Below are 19155 nucleotides of genomic sequence, written 5' to 3' on the forward strand. Positions count from 1 at the left end.
CCTGAGTAGCTAGGATTATAGGCATGAGCCACCAGTACAGGGCTTGTATTTAACTTTTAAAGCAGTAATAAGTGAGTTAAAATAGAAGAAAGCTACTCTGTCTTTTTAAAATAATTTTAACCTAACAGACTGAACCAGGGTTGCCTAGCCTGCCTGGGCTGGGTAGTTCCTCATTCTTGGCGAGATGTAGGATGCTTGGCAGCTTCTCTTGCTAAGGTTCAGTAGATGTTGACAATGCCCTACCTCCCAGTTGTAACAATTAAAAGACACCTTCAGACAAAATTGTCCCTGAGCATTGCTGGGCCAGGGGCTGGCCCTGTGGGGCAGTGGGATTCTTCTGGTGGTTCATAGCCAGCAGCCTCTTCCAGTCTTTTTTAAGCACAGTGTTTGTATTGCCAATTACCCCTTTGCCTCTGCTTTCTAAAATTGGAGCCTGTTACAATCTATTGTGCTTATGCTACAAAACTATCCAGAATGAGCATTATTGGACACAAAATGATTTTTTTTCCCCTCTCTGAGTTCTGTAATGAAAAACCCTCTGGTTCTGGTATTTAATTGGTCAGTGGTGGCTGTTTGTCAGTCTGCCAGCAGGTCTTTCTTTAACTACTGTCGTTTGACGTTGCTGAGACATAAATGTAGAATGATTGAGTTGCAACATGCTATTAAGTCCTCTACAAAGGGTTTTTGATGTACTGCTGCTTGGGGCTTTTGTTTGCGATTGATTGATTTGAATACTACAGAAACCCTTGGCACAGGCAGACCTGGTGAGAAGGCTGCTTCTGGTAGGAAAATTGCCAGGTATTGACTGAGGATAATGGTAAGGCTTTCCTCTGACACAGTGTGGAATTTTGGCTAAGTTTACTCAGTTGAGCAGGTGTGGGCCATCTATAATGAGAAAGAAGAAAAAAATCCATGTACCTAAAATGAGGATCGTTAGGAGAAATCCAGAAGTGGACAGCAGCATCAGACCAACCCCAGATCAAGTGACAGACAGTACTGAGGGACAGACAGTTGCCAGGTATTTTACATACTTATTTTTTGTTGGTGGTAGAGGAGTTTGAATTCAGGGCCTTGAACTTGCCAAGTGGGCACTCTACCTCTCAAACTATACCTCCAACTCTTTTGGCTTTTGTTAATTGTCAAATACAGTCTTGCCTTTATGCCCTGATGCACTTGGACTGCCATCCTCCTATTAACCAATTCTGAGTAACTAGGATGGCAACAGACTCCACCATACACAACCTTTTATTAGTTGACATGGAGTTTTGAAGACAGTTTGGCTGGGCTGGCCTTGAACCACAATCCGCCCAATCTCTTCCCTATCCCAAATAGGTATGATTGTAAGCATGATCCACTGAGCCTGGCCTAGTTGCCAAGAATTCTATTTGGGTTTCAGAGCTGGTCACTGAAACAAAGATGGCAGATGGAGTTTGGATGGGTTGGCTCACCTTTGGCAGGATGACAAGAGTTTCTCCCAAAGGATTTTAGTTGGCACCTCTGAACTCCTTATTGTATGTAGCAGAGTGGCTTCCATGTTCCTTGGTCAGGCTGTTTTTTGCTTGGACCTGGTAGGCATGTGCCAGTGGTTTAGTCCATGGAGAGAGAGAGGCCTTGTATGACAAATGTAATGTGGACTGTTATGATTAGTTTAAGGATCCCTGAATATGCAAGTTGTTCTAAGGGGTCAGTAGAGAGCTTTTCCGATGAACATCCTTGAGAAACAAATAATACCAAATGGAGAATGAGTCAGCACAGCATGGTAGGTAATAACATTTCAGAACTCAGAATACCTGAGCTCTGAGGTGGATTTACCCTTTGTGGCAGGTTACACTCATGCCTCAGCTCCCTTATCTCTGAAGGAGGAAAATGTATCACTTCCACCTCTATGTGCCTGTACTGGGGCCTGGGCACTGTTCCTTATTTTTTTTTTCTCAAGGCTGGTGCTCTACCACTTGATTCCCACCTTCACTTCTGGCTTTTTCATGGTTAATTGGAGATAAGAATCACAGACTTTTCAGTCTGGCCTGGCTTTGAACTACAATCCTCAGGTCTTAGCTTCCTGAGTAGATAAGATTTACGAGCATGAACCATCAGCCCCTAGCTACTGTAAACTTTTCAACTCAGAATGAGAGGCCTGCAACCTCACTTGACCTTCATGGGTACTCCCCATTGGAGCCTCTTGTCTTATAGGGTCTGGAAGCTTGCATGTTTCTGTGACAGGATGTCTGTTCCTTTCTAATAGTTTCCAGTCTGAAGATATTCTCTATACAACTCCAAGACACACAGAAGGATGCTTGGAATCCCTGGCTGCCTAGGGAGGGTCCCTTAAGGCATCCCAAGTAACCATGTGTTATTTTCTCCTTTTAGAATTTATCCCAGCTTCCCTATGGCAAGGCCCTTTACAGCTACGAGGGGAAAGAACCTGGTGACCTCAAGTTCAACAAGGGGGATATCATCATCCTGCGGCGCAAGGTGGATGAGAACTGGTACCATGGAGAGCTGCAGGGCACCCATGGCTTTCTCCCAGCCAGCTACATTCAGTGTGTTCGGCCTTTGCCACAGGCTCCGCCCCAGGGTAAAGCACTTTATGACTTTGAGATGAAGGACAGAGACCAAGACAAAGACTGCCTGACCTTCACCAAGGTAAGGTGAGCCCCACCATCAGAGCCCCACCTCTGTGCCTACCTACAACCCAGGCAAGAACTGATAGCCCAGACTGATAGCCTAGTTTCTTCCTAGAGACTCTTGGGAAATCACTTAGCCTACCTCTCTGTGCTTCTATGAGAAAGAAGGATGTGTCTGCTTCAGGGTATTTTTTATGAAATTGGGTGACGGCGCACAAACGGACATGGCTCCACCCATTGCTGCCCTGGGAGTACGAGATCATATGAGCCTCCAGTAGATTTACAACTGGGCCTGGTACCCCTAGTCATGGTTCATAGCCTTGACTCTAGGACAGGGGAATTAGTGCTGCCAAGACTCACAGAGCTCACCGGGGAATGGCTACACAGGTCTCATTCATGTCATAGGAATGTCTAGTCCCACGCTGCGTCTGACAGCCCTCCTGCAGGATAACAGAGGTGCCAGGCTAGGCACAGAGAGCCAGTTGAAGTGCCAGGACAGAGGAATTAGTAAATAACCAAACAGTACTTACCTTTGGCACTACCCAGGAGAGCCAGTGAAATGCAGAGGACCTGATTCCTTGCAGTCCTGAAGTTCCTTTTGATGGATATCTGTACCAAGTATTAGACTAGCAGGCTCCATGTCATTTTTGCAATGCTCTGAGGTTCCAAAGGAAGCAATGGGAGCCTTAATTTGTCTACCTTGATTGGTTTCCTTTCCTCCTTTTTCTCCGTCTGTTTATCCACTCCTCCCTCACCATCCCTCATCTCTGAATATGAAACATTTGTAAATAACAGCTAGATTTTTTTCCCTCAGTCTCTAATTTTGAGGCCCATGTTTTTCCTAGTTCCTCTGGGCTTTCATTGCTTTCCTTTCCTGTGTCCAGCCCATCCCTCTCTACATCTGCTGGCAAAGCTTGGCTGTGGGCTGCAACTCTGTAGAGAACTGCAGGAGTACCCCGTACAGCATTTTTTGAGCAAAATTGGCATGTCCTGTGCCTGGCTGCTATTTATGTCTTGTTCTATTGTTCATTCTGAAAGTGAATAATCTATTTTTCATTCAGAGATCTAACTCTCTCTTTTTTTTCCCTTCATCAAGGTGTTCAGAAGCTAATTCCCATTGTCATTTGCCTGGTGTGGCTTCTCTGGAAGTCTGAACAAGAACTCTCTCCTCCCTCTCTCCATCTTTCTCTCCCTCCTTTCCTTCCTCCCTCTCCTTTCCCTTCCCTCTGTCTGTCTGAGGTCCAGAGTAGTGACTTCCCAGGGTATCTTGCTTAGCCTCTCTATACAATGGCTTCTGGAGACTCGGCTGGAAAAGACCCTCCAGGGGGCCTATGGTGCTCTGTGCTGTCATTTTCTACCTCTTGGGTCTAGTCAGGGCCTTGCTAAGGAAACAGTCCTCAATATGGCTCAGCTGACCACAGTGATAGAGACAGCCCACGCCAAGGCCATCCTTCAGTGCCTCACTAGAGAATAGGGAAAACCAGACCTGGGAGCTTTCAGAGAGGTCTAGTTTCTCTCTGCAGAACAGCCTATCTTGACTGCCACAGTAGCCTGCCTCTTTCTTTTTTTATGATTTTTTTATTGTAAAAATAGTGTACAGAGGGGTTACAGTTACATGAGTAAGGTAATGAGTATATTTCCTATGGAACATTGTTACCCCTTCCTTTGTTTTCCCCCTACCATCCCTTCTCTCCCCACCTCCCCAACTCCTCCCACCCCCGCCAAGTTGTAAAGTTCGTTTTCATCATAGTGTCTTGTACATCTCATTGCTACAATGGGTCAACCTGTATCCTTGTTTCAGCATTTTGTTATTTCCCCTCCCCAAATTAGAAAAAAGTATATATAAGATGCAGGGCACCGATATCAAATACAGTGAAAATGGGGGTTATACCATGGGGGAAGAACATACAAGAGAAACAAAAAAATTGCATAGTACATTTTTAGATACATTAAAAACAAAAGCAAGAAAGAAAAAAAGTTGTGCCTCTATCTTGGGGTTCATTTCACTTAACATCATCTTATATGGTCATATGTACATAGCTTTTGACCTTTTCTGTTTGTCCTAGACATATACTAATTATTGCAAATAAGGAAAACCATTGGACCTATGTTTTTTGGGGTCTGGCTTACTTCACTTAATATTCAATGGAACAATAAAAGACCCCAAATAGCAAAAGAACGGTGCTGGAGTAATCACAGTAATCAAAACAGCTTGGTACTGACACATCTGACCTGAAGACCAATGGGATAGAATTGAAGACCCAGAAATGAACCCAAAGACCTATAGCCTGACCTTCGATATGGGAGCTAAAAAAAATAGAATGGAAGAAAGACAGCCTCTTTCGTGTTGGCAAAATAGGTTAATAACCTGTAGAAAACAAAAGCTAGATCCCCATATATCACCCTGCACGAGAATCAACTCCAAATGGATCAAAGACCTCGATATCAAAGCAGACACCCTGGAAACATTACAGGAAGGAATAGGAGAAACTCTAGGGCTCCTTGGCACAGGCTGAAATTTTCTTAATCGAGACCCAGAAGCACAGAATAAGGCTGCAAGTGTAAGGCTGCAAACTTCCTACCTACTGTACTGATCTACCTGCATCTCTTCTTAAAGTTTCCCTACTCAAGCTCTAAGGAACATGACTGTTTCCCATGTCTCTGCTTGGCTCCATGTCTGTTTTCCTGGCAAGACTGGACAATGCCTATAGCATGACTGAGATGCACATGGCCATTGTCCCAATGGTCTCCATCTACCTCACATCCCAGGTAATCTAATGTCACTTGTGCTTCAGTATCCCTGGCTTTTGCCAGCTGGCTTTACCTCTGAGGACCATGTTTGCCATTTGGGTTTTATTCTATTCTGATGCCTGAAAGGACACAAGAGTCTGTATAAGTGCAGGACAGTGCCATCATGGTGACATTGGTGGCATTTAAAGAATCATGAGGCAGGTGGATCAAAGCTAGAATTTTATTTCATTGTCGGGTTTTGAATAGTACCATTAAAAGTCACTTAAAACCCAGTCTTTGTTTTATTTAAGAGGAGAATGAATGTTACCTTTTGTAAAGTGGCTTTAAAACACATATTTTATAACTTCTCAGTATTGCCACTCCTAAAAAAGCCGAGAATGCACAAATCCAAAGACTAATGACAAGAAGCATGCCCTAGCCCTGCCAAAAGATCTAAGGAGCTCTCTCTAGCTCTGTATCTGGGCCTTCTGAGTCTACAGGCAAGCTAGGCTTGATGAAGAGGTGTCTTGTGCAGATATGGACCTGAGGATTGTCTATGCGGCTTTAGAAAGACACTTCACCAGAGCAGTTCATCTTCTGATTAGGAACCCAGGGCTCACACTGTGAGTATGATGACTGTATGATCTAAGTGAAGAGCTGAGCTTAGAGTATGACATATGATCTCTCAAGGTGAGCTCCATTTGCATTTTGATAGTTTACCCCTCATTCTATTTCTATGTGACTCTGGAACCCAGAAAATGTTTCCTGAGCCCCTATTATTCAATAAGTTTAATTCATGAAGATATTGACATCACTGTGCTAGGGACTTGCATTTGCTCACCCTTGTAACTTCATGCTGCAATGGCCAAGACTCCTCAAAGGCCACAAGCTCTTCTCAGGCATGCCTGGGCTGAGCACAGAATCACCATTGTACAACTGGACTGCAGTCAGCCTTGAGGCTTGGCATGTCTACTTGGATCCTCCTTCTTGCCAGGAGGAGGCAGCACTGGGTGGGATAGATGCAGCTGCTGTTGTGACCTAACTCACCTCATGCCCCCCTTGCCCATTCCCAACCCACTAGGGCCAAGAATTCCTTTTTAAGCACTATCATGATTTGTTCTGACCCACTCAAACTTACATTCTGCTGATGTATTTGTAAGATCTTCCATGTGACCAGCTTAAGGTCACATGCTAAAAATGATCATTTCTTAAATGCCCGGAACTCTCTTCTTTATGAATCAATCCATCATGGTCCTAGACAATGCTCACCCAAAAGATAGACATGAATCAGTGAAAATCAAATGCAATTTGAACTCTAGAGTCAGACAAGGATTCAAATCACTTTTGTTTTGGGAAACATTTTATTAGTCTTTGAGACTCTTCTTACTATAAAATGGAGCTGATATTGGAATTGTTGAGCAAAGGTGTGTGGGAACGAAGAACACAGCAACTATTTCCATGCATGTTTTTGCTCTCTATCCTTGTCTTTCTTTCCAGTTGAAGAGAAGTCACTGTTTCATCAAATGGTATACTTCCCTTAGATTACCTAGAGTGCTCATGAAAATAAAACATCCTCCCTGTGGTGAATATGTATGGAAAGCTGAGGATTTTCAGACTGATTCTCTTGCCCCTTGACTTCTTGATGGCCAATGCTTGGAGAGGTTTGCCTGGGGTATAAAGTGGCCAGCCCCTATGTCGAGACTACAGCCAGCCATCTGGGCCACCTTGTCTTTTCTTCCTCCTCTGGAGTAGGAATCTGCATGTTTTCCTCTGGAGAGATTCAGGAACTTTGGCAGTGGCACAAATCAGCATGAGTCTGAGGGGACCCAGAGGTTCCCAATCATTCTCCTGAGCATCCTGCCCAGCTACTTACCTAAAATGTTATTAGGGACACTGAGGAGGTGTAGTTCTCCTTTATTTAATAGTAAGTTTTTTATTGTAAAAATACTGTACAGAGGGGGTTACAGTTACATGAGCAAGGTAATGAGTACATTTCTGATCAAGCTGTGTTGCCTCCTCCTTTGTTCTTTGTTTCCCCTTACCATCCCTGCCCTCCCACCTCCACAACTACAGCCCCCCCCTCCCCCGTGCCTAAATTGTAAAGTTCATTTTTCAACATAGTGTCTTGTACAGCTCATTGTTACAATGGGTCAACCTGTATCCCTATTTAAACATTTTGCTTTTCCCTTCCCCTCCCCAAATTAGACCGTTATCAAATACAGTGAAAACAGGGGTTATACCATGGGGGAGGAACATAAAAAGCAACAAAAAAAATCACATGGTACATTATAAATACATTAGAAACAATACTGAGAAAGAAAAAAACCACTTGTGTCCCTATCTTGGGGTTCATTTCACTTAACATCATCTTATGTACATATGTCATATGTACATAAGATGGTCATATGTACATAACTTTTCTGCTTGTCCCAGACTACCAGCACAACTATGTTTATTGCAGTATTATTGACCATAGCTAAGATATGGAAGCAACCCAGATGTCCCTCAGTAGATGAATGGATCAAGAAAATGTGGTATATATACACAATGGAATTCTATGCCTCCATCAAAAAGAATGACATCGTCCCATTTGTTAGGAAATGGAAAGACTTGGAAAAAATTATATTAAGTGAAGTAAGCCAGGCACAAAGAAACATAGGTCCCTTCTTTGCAATAACTAGTTCTCCTTCTTGACTCTCTGGAATGGTAGACTCCTCCCTCCAGGTTTGGCAATGATCCTGTGGCCTCCACTGTGTGCCAACACTAAGAATGTCCACAGGAATGACTTCACAAATTTTTTTTTTTTTGGTCCAGTCGTGGGGTCTAAACTCTGGGCCTGGGCATTGTCCCTCAGCTCTTCAGCTCAAGGCTAGCGCTCTACCACTTGAGCCACAGCACCACTTCCGGCTTTTTTCTTTTTGCTTATGTGGTGCTAAGGAATCAAACCCAGGGCCTCAGGCATACAAGGCAAGCACTCTACCACTGAGCCACCTTCGCAGCCCCCAAATGAGTCTTCTTATCTAACCCCTTCTTTTGACATCAGCATGGAGCTTAGGGAAGGACACACAATAGTTTTGGGGTTACAGACAAAACCTGGGCTACATTTGAAGCTTTGTCAGGAAATCACTATACATGAATGTAAGTTATTTTACTCTCAGCACACCAGACTTCAGATTTACCGGTCCTGCCCTGGTACTGCTCCCTAAAGGCACCCAGCCTGCTCTACATGGTTGAAGTCACTCCTCTGTTCAGAACTCATCAGTGACTTTTCATCTCCCCTTTAGTCAATGGCAAATCCTATATTGCCACTAAAACACCACCTGGCCCAGCATTGTGCCTTTCCAAGCCTTGTTTTACTGCTGGTCCCTGGATCATTTCATGCATCATGCCCTGGCCTGCTAGTAAGTTCTCTCTCCAGGTCTCCAGCAATCTACTGTCTCTCTCATCTCCAATGCTAGCATCTTGCCTCAAATATTTGTAGCGTGGCCTCAGTAGACACTGCTGGCAGAGCTACACTCCTTCCAATGGAGCCCCCGCACTCAGAACTCTGATCTCTGAACACTGCCTTTCCTCTCCTGAAGTGTTAAGTGCCTGTCACATGACACCATCCCAGGAGGTGGGTCATGAATGTCTATTTCCCATCCCTAGCATGGGCGGTGAAGGTAACATGCAAGGGTAAGGATATTGGAGTCTTTTGACTGTGAAGCTGAATAGGCTCTGCCTGACTTATGGTGGCAAGGAGACAGACTTACTGTTGAGACTCTTCTTACCCTCTGCTGGTCTTCTTGGTCTATTCATTACCTCTTCAGATGTGTCAACTTGAGTCTGTGTTCTAGAAGCCAACTCAGTAAGTCCAAAGGTGGTAAGATGAGCACCAATGAGGCCATTTACAAGTGCCCAGGATCTATGAGTAGATAGAGAGGTGTGAGATTATCATAGGCACACAGAAAAGACGATGGGATCCCAGACTTTTGACCTCGCTTGGGGCCATCCTGTGGCTATAGATTCTCCTCAGCCCAATGATTCCTCACTTTGAGCAGCCCAAGCCTTGGGAAACCTCGAATTTGGGCCAGGGACAAAGGCTGCATGGCAAGTCAGAGTTGTGAAGCATAACAAGACAAGGAGAGGCCGCAGGGACAACCTGTTCTAGTGACAGCTAATGACTCCATTAAGATCCTTTGCACCAATGGCAACAGCTATGAGAAACACACTTCAGTGTCATTTCTGCAAGAAAAGGCTACGGAGGACTGAGGTTTCCCATTTTTAATTTTCCAAATTGTTTGGACTCACTGCAAGACTGGAACACAGTCAGGCTGCTGCTGAAGGTGAGGATGAACCTGGATCCATGCAAGGTTAGGATCCAGGTTCTCCAGGCTTTAGCTTGTTCCTGTTGCTTGGGAATCACTTGACTTTAGGAAAGAGATGAGATGGGGCTGATGTGGCTCCTATAGAATGAGGGGCTGCTGAAGGGATTCTCAAAGTTTTAGTGATTAGAGAATTTCAGGTTAACTAACTATTGAAATGTTTGATATGAGCCATGACATTTACCAAGCAGTGTCTAAATGGTTTGCAGTATGGCCTGGCTGCTCAAGAAGGGACAAAGAGGTTGAACGTATGCAATCTGACGCTTAGCTGCTGTTCTGAAGAGAGACTCACCTGTATTTTCAGCTTTCTTTTCCCCAAGGTGGAAATGAATGCCCAGATGTTGGAGGAGGCAGGTAAATGAATTAAAAATGTACATGAAAAGTCCTTTATAGGTGATGGGACCAACATGTCACCTGAATCCTTTACATATGTATTATCTACTAAGCCTTGGGAAGGAAAGCCATATAATCTTTTAATAACCACTTCATATGTTTGTAACTCAAACTTAGGATCCTTTAGGACTACCCAGAGACTACCTGCATGCCAAGGAGAACCATAGCCATATGGCAATGACATTTGGTGTATTCTTAAAACTGAGAAATATCAGGGAATAGAGCAAACAACATATGGAAGTCTACTGGCCCAAAGTGAGTTATGTACTTGACTTGAAACCTGTAAATGAAATGAGGTTTAGCACCTGGAAGGGAAATGCTGTTGCGGAAACAAATTTCATTCATAAAATCCTTGAATGCTGCGATAATGTTCGCCTATAAATGTGTCTACCCTCTCTAACAACTGTGACTTGTGTGAGATCTGGTTTGGTTTAGTTTACTTATCTATATCAAGGGTTGATAAAGTAAGATGCACTCGAGAAATCCTGTCTCCTACCTGTTTTTGTAAATTAAGTTCTACTGCTACATAGCCATGTTCATTAAGGTATTGAGCTACCATCATGCTTCAACAGAAGCATGGCCAGTGAATCCTGATATATTTACTATCTTGAAAACATTAGCACCAGTACACATAAGCATCCTCTAAGGTGCTAAGGAACTTGGAGGGAAAGGAAGAAATGATCCCTTTCTAAGAAAGTGGGGTAGGTTTTTTATGATAATGTAGTGATAATTGACATGCAATATAATATACATACAGTAAAATGTCACCCTAATGAGGCAGTGGGGCCACTCAATAACTTTTGGCCCTTGGTGCTTATTCTACCCTCCCGGGTGGCCCAGGATAAGCCTGACTCTTTGCCACCTTTTTAATTTTGGGGGGAGAGGGAGGAGAGAGAAGCATATAAACTTTTTCTTCTAAGTATATATAGCAATAGTCCATTCATAATTATTCAGTTTGAAGGTTGTCACAAAAAGAATGTATGCTTATAATCCCTACCTAGTCAAGAAGTAGCATGATACAGTGCCCTGATACTTTCATCCATCATCACTACCCGACATCACCCTTCTCATTTCACATCTGCTAACACCATGAATGAGTTTGTTTCTTATTTAATTTTTAAATAATTTTCATTAGCTTTAAGTAGTTGTACAAAGAGGTTTCAACTTGGCATGCCAATGATATAATTTTATGTGCTACTTTTTCTAGTATTTATGAGTGCCATACTATGTTCTTATAAGGTGCTATAGTTTATTCATTGTTCCATGGTCCTGTTAGCAGATGTTTAAAAATAGACTTGATTTTGTACATGTGTGTCAGTACTAGGGCTTGAATTCTGGGCTTCCTGTTCTTGCTTGTTTCATTTTTTTTTCCTTTTTTTTCTTTTCTTTCTTTTTCCCTTCAAGGCTGGCTCTCTCTGAGCCATACCTCTACTTCCAGCTTTATGCTGATTGACCGAAAATAAGAATCTCATGAATCTTTCTGTCTGGGCTGGCTTGGAACCATGATCCTTAGATCTCAGTCTCCAGAATGTCTAGAATTACAGGCATGAGCCACCAGGACCCAAAAGATTTGACTATTTTAGAACAGTTTAGGTTCATAGAAAAATGGAGCAGATTTTCCCACATGCCCTCTGTTCCTGCGTTCATAGATTCCTGTGTTATCAACATGTCATGCCAGCAGGGTAGCTTTTTCAGTCACCATGAACCTGTCTTGACACATTATGAACCTATGACCATTCTTAGTGTAGCACAATTTTGTAGATATGAGCGCATATCCACCACTACAGTGTCATACGCTACCATAAACTTCCTGTGCTTCACTTATGCATCTTTCCCTTTCCCCTAATCCTTTGCAACTATCGATACTTCACTATCTCCATGTTTTTGTGCTTTCCAGAGCATTCAGTAGCAATGTGAATTTAAGTCTTTTCAAACCAAATAACTCTTCATTGCTAATATTCCATTGTTGAATGTGCCATAATTTTACTTACCTGTTTCCCTACTGAAGGACATTGTGATAGCTAATATTGATTATCAAGATGAGTGAATTGTGAGCTGCCTATGAGATAAGTAAATCACATACCTCTGGGCCTGAATGTGAGGGCTGTTCCAGAGAGGATTAACTACACAGGGGAAGATGCACTCCCAGTGGGAGTGATCCCATCCCAGGTTCAGGTCCAGATAGACTAAAGGAAGAAAGAAGAAAGTCTGCTAGCAGGCAGATAGTTCCTCTCAGTGTTTCCTCAGTGATGTGAGCTGCCCTTCTGTGTCACACCTTTTCTGCAATAATGAACTGAAACCTCTAAAATTGTGAGCCAAAATAAATCCTTCCTTTAAGTTGTTTTCTCAAGTATGTATCACAGCTAAGTAATACAAGAATCTTGGTTGGAAAATGTGACCAAAGCTGCTCTAAATATCTATGTGTAGATTTTTGTGTGACTATGTTTTCAACTCCTTGGAGAAAACACTGGAGAGGTGCAATTGCTGGATCGCATAGGAAGAGTATGTTTGGCTTTGTAATAAACCACAGAACCACCCTCAAAGTAGCTCTGCCATTTTGCATTCCTATTAGCCATGCATGAGGGTTCATGTTATTCCACACCCTTTCTCATTCTGTGTTGTCAATGTTCTGTATTTTGGTTAGTCAGGGATGTGTGTGGCATTCTCCCATTGTTGTTTTAATTTGAATTTTCCCGGTGATATGTGATATGGAGCATATTTTCCTATTTTTGTTATCTGTGGACCTTGGGAAGTGTCTGGTAAAGTTCTTGATACAGTTTCAGATTTTTATCGTTGAGTTTTAAGTTTGAATGATTATTCTTTATCGTAGTGTATGTTACAAACATTTTCTTCTAGTCGGTGGCCTGTTTTCATATTCTCTTGATAGTGTGTTTTGCAGAGGAGAAAACATTAATTTTGATGAGGTCCAGCTTAGTAATTCTTTCTTTCATGGACTGTGCTTTTGGTATTGTAAACTAAAAGTCATTGACAGCCCAGGGTCATCTAGATTTTCTGAATTTGTTTCTAGGAGTTATATAGCTTTGCATTTTACATTAGGTCTGTGAGTTAGGTTTTATGAAAGATGTAAGGTCTGCGTCTAGAATCTTTTTTTTGTTTTGCTATCATGATATCCAGCACCAATTGTTAAAAGACCATCTCTTCTCCATTGAATTATCTTTTGTTTGCTATCTAAGATTAATCAGCTGTATTTATGTGGCTGTTTCAGTGTTACATTACCTTGATTTGCACACATCCACACTGTCTGATTCTTTTTTTTTTTATCTTAAAGACAAGTGTGTCAATCTGCAGGTCTCCCTCAGTACTCAGTACTCCATGGTCTTCTGAGTATTCATATGAACAGTAGAATCTATTCTTTTATTGCTGATTTCTCCATGATGATTACATTGAAAATTGAGATGGGGAAAAACTGACATCTAATTGAGTTTACTTACTCCTTTGATATTAGTCATCAGAGTTTTATAATTTTCTTTATATTGCTTTTACATCTGTTTTGTTGGAGTTACACCTAAATATTTCATTTTGCAGTGCTGATTTAAGAATGACACTTTGTTTTAAATTTTCTACCCGTCATAGCAGAAAAGTCTGTGAGACTCTTATCTCCAGCTAACCAACAAAAAGCTTGAACTAGGGGTATAACTCAAGTGGTAGGGCATCAGCCATGAATGAAGATGCCAAGTGAGAGCATGAAGCCCTGAGTTCAAGCTCCAGTACTGGCATGCATGTACAGAGCCAGAGCGAAAGCGCGAGCGAGTGAGTGAGAGAGAGAGAGAGAGAGAGAGAGAGAGAGAGAGAGAGAGAGAGAGAGAGAGAGAGAGAGAGAGAGAGAATGAGAGAGAATGTTAGCTACCTATGACGAGGTCCTGGGCTCAAATTCAAGTGCTACATATAAAAAGAAGGGAAAAGAGGAGAGAAAAGAAAAAAAAGATGATGTTAGCTATGGATGTGTGTGTGTGTGTGTGTGTGTGAGAGAGAGAGAGAGAGAGAGAGAGAGAGAGAGAGAGAGAGAGAGAGAGAGAGAGAGAGAGAGAGAGAGAGAGAGAGAGAGAGAGAGAGAGAGAGAGCTAGCTTATGAGCATGTACAACCCAGTACTGGTGCTTTATCTCTGGCCTGGGCACTGCCCATGAGCTCTTTTGCACAAGGCTAGCACTCTATCACTTGAGCCACAGCTCCACTTATGAATTTTTGGTGGGTAATGGGAGATGAGAGTCTCACGAAGCCTAGGCTGGCTTGATCTCAGATCTCAGCTTCCTTAGTAGCTAGGATTACAGGCATGATCCACCAACACCCAGCAGCTAGGGATTTTTAAAGATACTGTCAAGTTAAAAAAATTCCCTTCTATTTCTACCTTGCTGATATATGGGTATTGAATTTCATTAAACACTTTATCTGTATTTATTGATGTGAGCATGTGGGCTTTCTCTTATTAACCCATAAATTTGATGAGTTGATTTTTAAATATTCAACCAGCCTTGCATACCTAGGATAAATAACACTTGGTCATACTATATAATTATTTCTGCACTCTGTTGGACTTGATTTACTACTATTTTGTTGAGGATTTTTGCATCTATGTTCTTAGCTATTTAGATCTGTTGTTTTCTTTTCTTGTAGTTTTTTTTTTTGCAAGGAGGGGGTCTTGTTTTGACATTAAAGTAATATTGGTCTCACTTTGTGTGAATGCCTAGGAGGATATTCTTAGAAAAGGATTATAAAGGTACCATAGCTATGCACATCTGATCATATAAACTCCAGGAAATGGAAACAAGAGTTTTTTCTCTTTGTTGCTGTTTTTGTTTTCTTTTCCTTTTGCCTTATTTGTTCACTTATCTCTCTTTAAGAGGGGCACCGGGGGACATGGAAATAGTGAGACAGGGGTGAACAGTGATACTTAGTGATACAAAGGATGCAGCAGTAATACTCCCTAGACACCAAGTTGAAAATGAACTGTACAACTTGTGGGTGGAGATGAGAGGGAAAACCTAGGAGAGATCAAGGGAAGGAGTGACATTGTCCAAAAATAACTATATTCTTTACCTAACTTATGTAACTAAAACCCCTCTGTATATCGCTTTTACAATACAATTTTTTAAAAGTAATACTGGGCTCATTGGATGAGTTATAAGTATTCTGCTTTTATCATCTGGAAGAGGTGATAGAGAGGTGATATAATTCCTCCTTTAAATCTTTGTTAAATTCACCATTAACCCCATCTAGGCCTCATGCTTTCTGTTGGAAGCTCATTATTTATTCATTTAAATAGATTTTAGTGTTGATTCTAATTGATTTTAATAGATATAGGCTTATTTAGAACATCTAGTTTTTCTTTTATATATTTTTGACAGATCATGGAATTCTTGTTTATCTGGGTTATCAAGTTTGTGGATATAGAGATTTTCCATTATATTCTTTGATTGTATTGTTCATATCCAGGGCCATGTAGCGACATCCCTGAGCCACCGCACCCCCTTATATTTGTTTCTGATGTGTGTATGTGTGTGTGTGCACATGTAATTATAGGGCTGAACTCAGGGCCTCACTTTCTTTTTTTAATTTTTATTTTCTTGTAAAGATGCTGTACATATAGGTTACCATTACATTAGAAAGGTAATGAGAGTACATTTCTTGTCAAGCATTTGTTTTTCTCCTACTGTCCCTTTCCTCCCCCCTTTCTCTGCTCCTCCTTCCCCACAAAAGTTGTAAAGTTCATTTCCAACATAGTGTCTTGTATCATTGTTGCAATGGGTCATCCTGTGCCCTTGTTCCAGCATTTTGTTATTCCCCTTCCCCTCCCAAAATTAGATAAATGTATATAAAAGATGCAATGTACCCAAATAAAATACAGTGACATAGGAGGAAAAACATATAAAAGAAACAAAAAAGTCATATAGCACATTAAAAACAACAACAAAGAAAAATCTCTGTGTCCATATCTTGGGGTTCATTTTAATTAGCATCATCACGTATGGTCATATGAACATAGTTTTTGACCTTTTCTGCTCATCTGGTAAAACATATACTAATTATTACAAATAAGGGAAACCATGGGACCTATATTTCTTTGGGCCTGGCTTACTTCATTTAATGTAATATTTTCCAAGTCTTTTCATTTACTAACAAATGGGGCAATGTCATTCTTTCTGATGGAAGCATAGAATTCATATATATATATATATATATATATATCCTATATATATATATATATATATATATATATATATATCACATTTTCTTTTTTTTATTTTATTTTATTTGAGAACATACTGTACAGAGGGTTACAATTACATGGGCAGGATAATGCATACATTTTTTACCAAGCATTGCAGCCTCCTCCTTTGTTTACCCTTCACCTCCCTTCCCAGCCTCCCCTCTCCCCCCGACCCAATCATACCCCCCTCCCCCCCCACACCGACATTGTAAAGCTGGTTTTGACATGACATTTTGTACTTCTCATTGTTGCAACAGGTCCACCTGAATCCTTAAACGACTTGTTTGTCCCCATCTCCTCCACATGTTATACTGACATCAAATATAGTGAAAGCGGGGGTTACACTGTGGGGGAGGGATATACAAAGCAACAAAGAAATAATCTTATAAATGCGTTAGAAACACATGCATGAAAGAAACGAAAACATTAAAATACATATTTAAGGGTTCATTTTCCTAACATCACATTATCTGACCTTTTCCGCTTGACTCATACCTATACTAGATATTGCAAATAAGGAAAACCATGGGACCTATGCTTCTTTGGGCCTGGCTTACTTCACTTAATATAATTTTTTCCAAACCTTTCCATTTCCTAACAAATGGGGAAATGTCATTCTTTCTGATGGAGGCATAGAAATCCATTGTGTATATATACCACATTTTCTTGATCCATTCATCTACTGAGGGGCATCTGGGTTGTTTCCATATCTTAGCTATGGTAAATAATGCTGCAATCAATATAGTTGTGCTGGTAGCTTTAGTATGGCCTTGTTTGTGATCGTTTGGGTAAATGCCCAAAAGTGGGATTGCTGGGTTATAGGAGAGCTTTATGTTTTGAGGAACCTCCCATACTGCTTCCCAGAGTGGTTGAACAAGTTTACACTCCCACCAACAGTGCAGTAGGGTTCCCTTTTGTTCACATCCCCTCCAGCATCTGTTGTTATTAGATTTTTGATTATAGCCATTCTAACTGGGGTGAGGTGGATTCTCAATGTTGTTTTGATCAGCGCCACTTGGGCTTTTTCTGCTTATGTGGTGCTGAGGAATTGAACCCAGGGCCTCATTCATGCAAGGCAAACACTCACCACTGAGCCACCTTCCAAGCTCTCTAAGTCTTTCACCCACTTATTAATCGGTAGTTATTTCTTTGAGGATTTTTTTGGGGGGGGGATTTGGTTTTTGAGTTCTAAGTATACTTTAGATATGAGGCCCTTGTCCATTGTATGGCTAGTGAAGATTGTCTCTCAATTAGTGGGCTTTCTATTGATCTTGCTAGCTATGTCCTTTGCCATGCAGAAGCTCTGCAGTTTCATGCAATACCATTTGTCCAAACTTTCTTTGATTTGTTGTGTTTCTGGATCTTTATTAAGAAAATTCCGGCCTGGGCCAAGGAAGGGCCTCACTTTCTTGCTTAGCTTTTAAGTCCAAGGCTGGTTCTCTGCCACTTGAGCTGCACTTCCACTTCTGGCTTTTTGCTGTTTAATTGGAGATAAGATTCTCATGAATTTGTCTGCCTAGACTGGCTTTAAACTATGATCCATATTCTTATGTCAGCCTCTTGTTGCATTACAGGCAAGAGCCACCAGTAACAAGCTGTTTCTGACATTTATAATTCGTGTCTTGTCTTATTATTCCTTGTTTTTCCTGACTAAAACTTATGGATTTTATTGATCTTTTTCAAATAGCCCACTTTGGGTTTATTGATTTTTCTCTATTGATTACCGCCCTAATTTTTAGCATTTCATTTCTTCCATTACTTTGGATTGAATTTGTTCTTTTTTTTCTATAAGATTCTAAAATGGAATCTGAGCTTATTGATTCGAGAATGTTCTTCTTTTCTCAGACATGCATTCAATGCTTTAAATTTTCCTATGAGCATTGATTTCACCATATCCTACAAATCCGATGTCTTGTGTTTTCACTTTTATTTGGTTCAAAACATTTTAATGTATCTCCAGAGACTTTTCTCAGTCAAAGTTTTATTTAGAAGAATGATATTAAATCTCCAAGTATTTTGGGATTTTTCCAACTATCTTTCTGTTGCTGATTTTTATTTTAATTGAGTGTGGTCTGATAGTCGAAGACATTGTATGATTTCTCTTCCTTAAAATTTTTCAATATAGATTTTATAATCCTGAATGTCACTGTCTTGGTAAATGCTCTCTGGGAGCTTGAGAAGAATGTATTCAGCTGTTATTGTATGACATATTTTATAGATGTCAAACAGATGGTTGATGGTGATCTTGTTTTTAACTATGTCCTTGGGAATTTTCTGCCTACTAGATATGTTCCTCTCTGATGTAGAAATCTCCAATTACATATAACAGTAGATTAATCTATTTCTCCTTGCTGTTCAATCAGTTTTTTTGCCTTTTGTATTGAAACTATTGTTAGGCATGGGTACACTAAGAATTTTATTTTGGAGAATTGGTCCCTTTGCTGTTAGATAATACCTAGCTTTATGCCTGATGACTGTATTTTCTTTGAAGTCAGCTCTGTTTAAAATTAATACAGCTCTCTCCTGACTGGTGTTAGCATGTTTTTATTATTCTCCATACATTTACTTTAAATCTGTTGTGTGTTTATATTTGAACTGTGCTTCTTGTGGCTAGCATACAGTCAGATCATTCTTTTATTCACTCTGGCAATTGATCATTTAATTTGTATCTTTTCATTTTGAACACCATTGATGTTTGAAGTAATTAGTAATAAAGGTGGGTTAGATTCTGCATAGTTTTTATACTTTTCTATTTGCTTCTCATACATTTTTATCTTGAGAGTTATGAATGAAATTTTTATATTTTTTCTTCCCTCT

The 19155-nt window shown here is 40.8% G+C and overlaps 1 protein-coding gene across 3 annotated transcripts in view; it reads left to right on the forward strand.

The window, feature by feature from the left end:
- Window positions 1-19155, forward strand: part of Sh3rf3 (SH3 domain containing ring finger 3) — a 358300-nt gene that overhangs the window by 210616 nt on the left and 128529 nt on the right. For all 3 annotated transcript variants that reach the window (XM_069988660.1, XM_069988662.1, XM_069988661.1), the window contains exon 2: window positions 2368-2643. In XM_069988660.1, the coding sequence (XP_069844761.1) occupies window positions 2368-2643 (276 nt within the window). The remainder of the gene's footprint in view (window positions 1-2367; window positions 2644-19155) is intronic.

Source organism: Dipodomys merriami, unplaced genomic scaffold (genome assembly GCF_024711535.1).
Source record: "Dipodomys merriami isolate MVZ:Mamm:240054 unplaced genomic scaffold, mDipMer1.0.p SCAF_36, whole genome shotgun sequence".
In the NCBI taxonomy this organism is placed as follows: Eukaryota; Metazoa; Chordata; class Mammalia; order Rodentia; family Heteromyidae; genus Dipodomys; species Dipodomys merriami.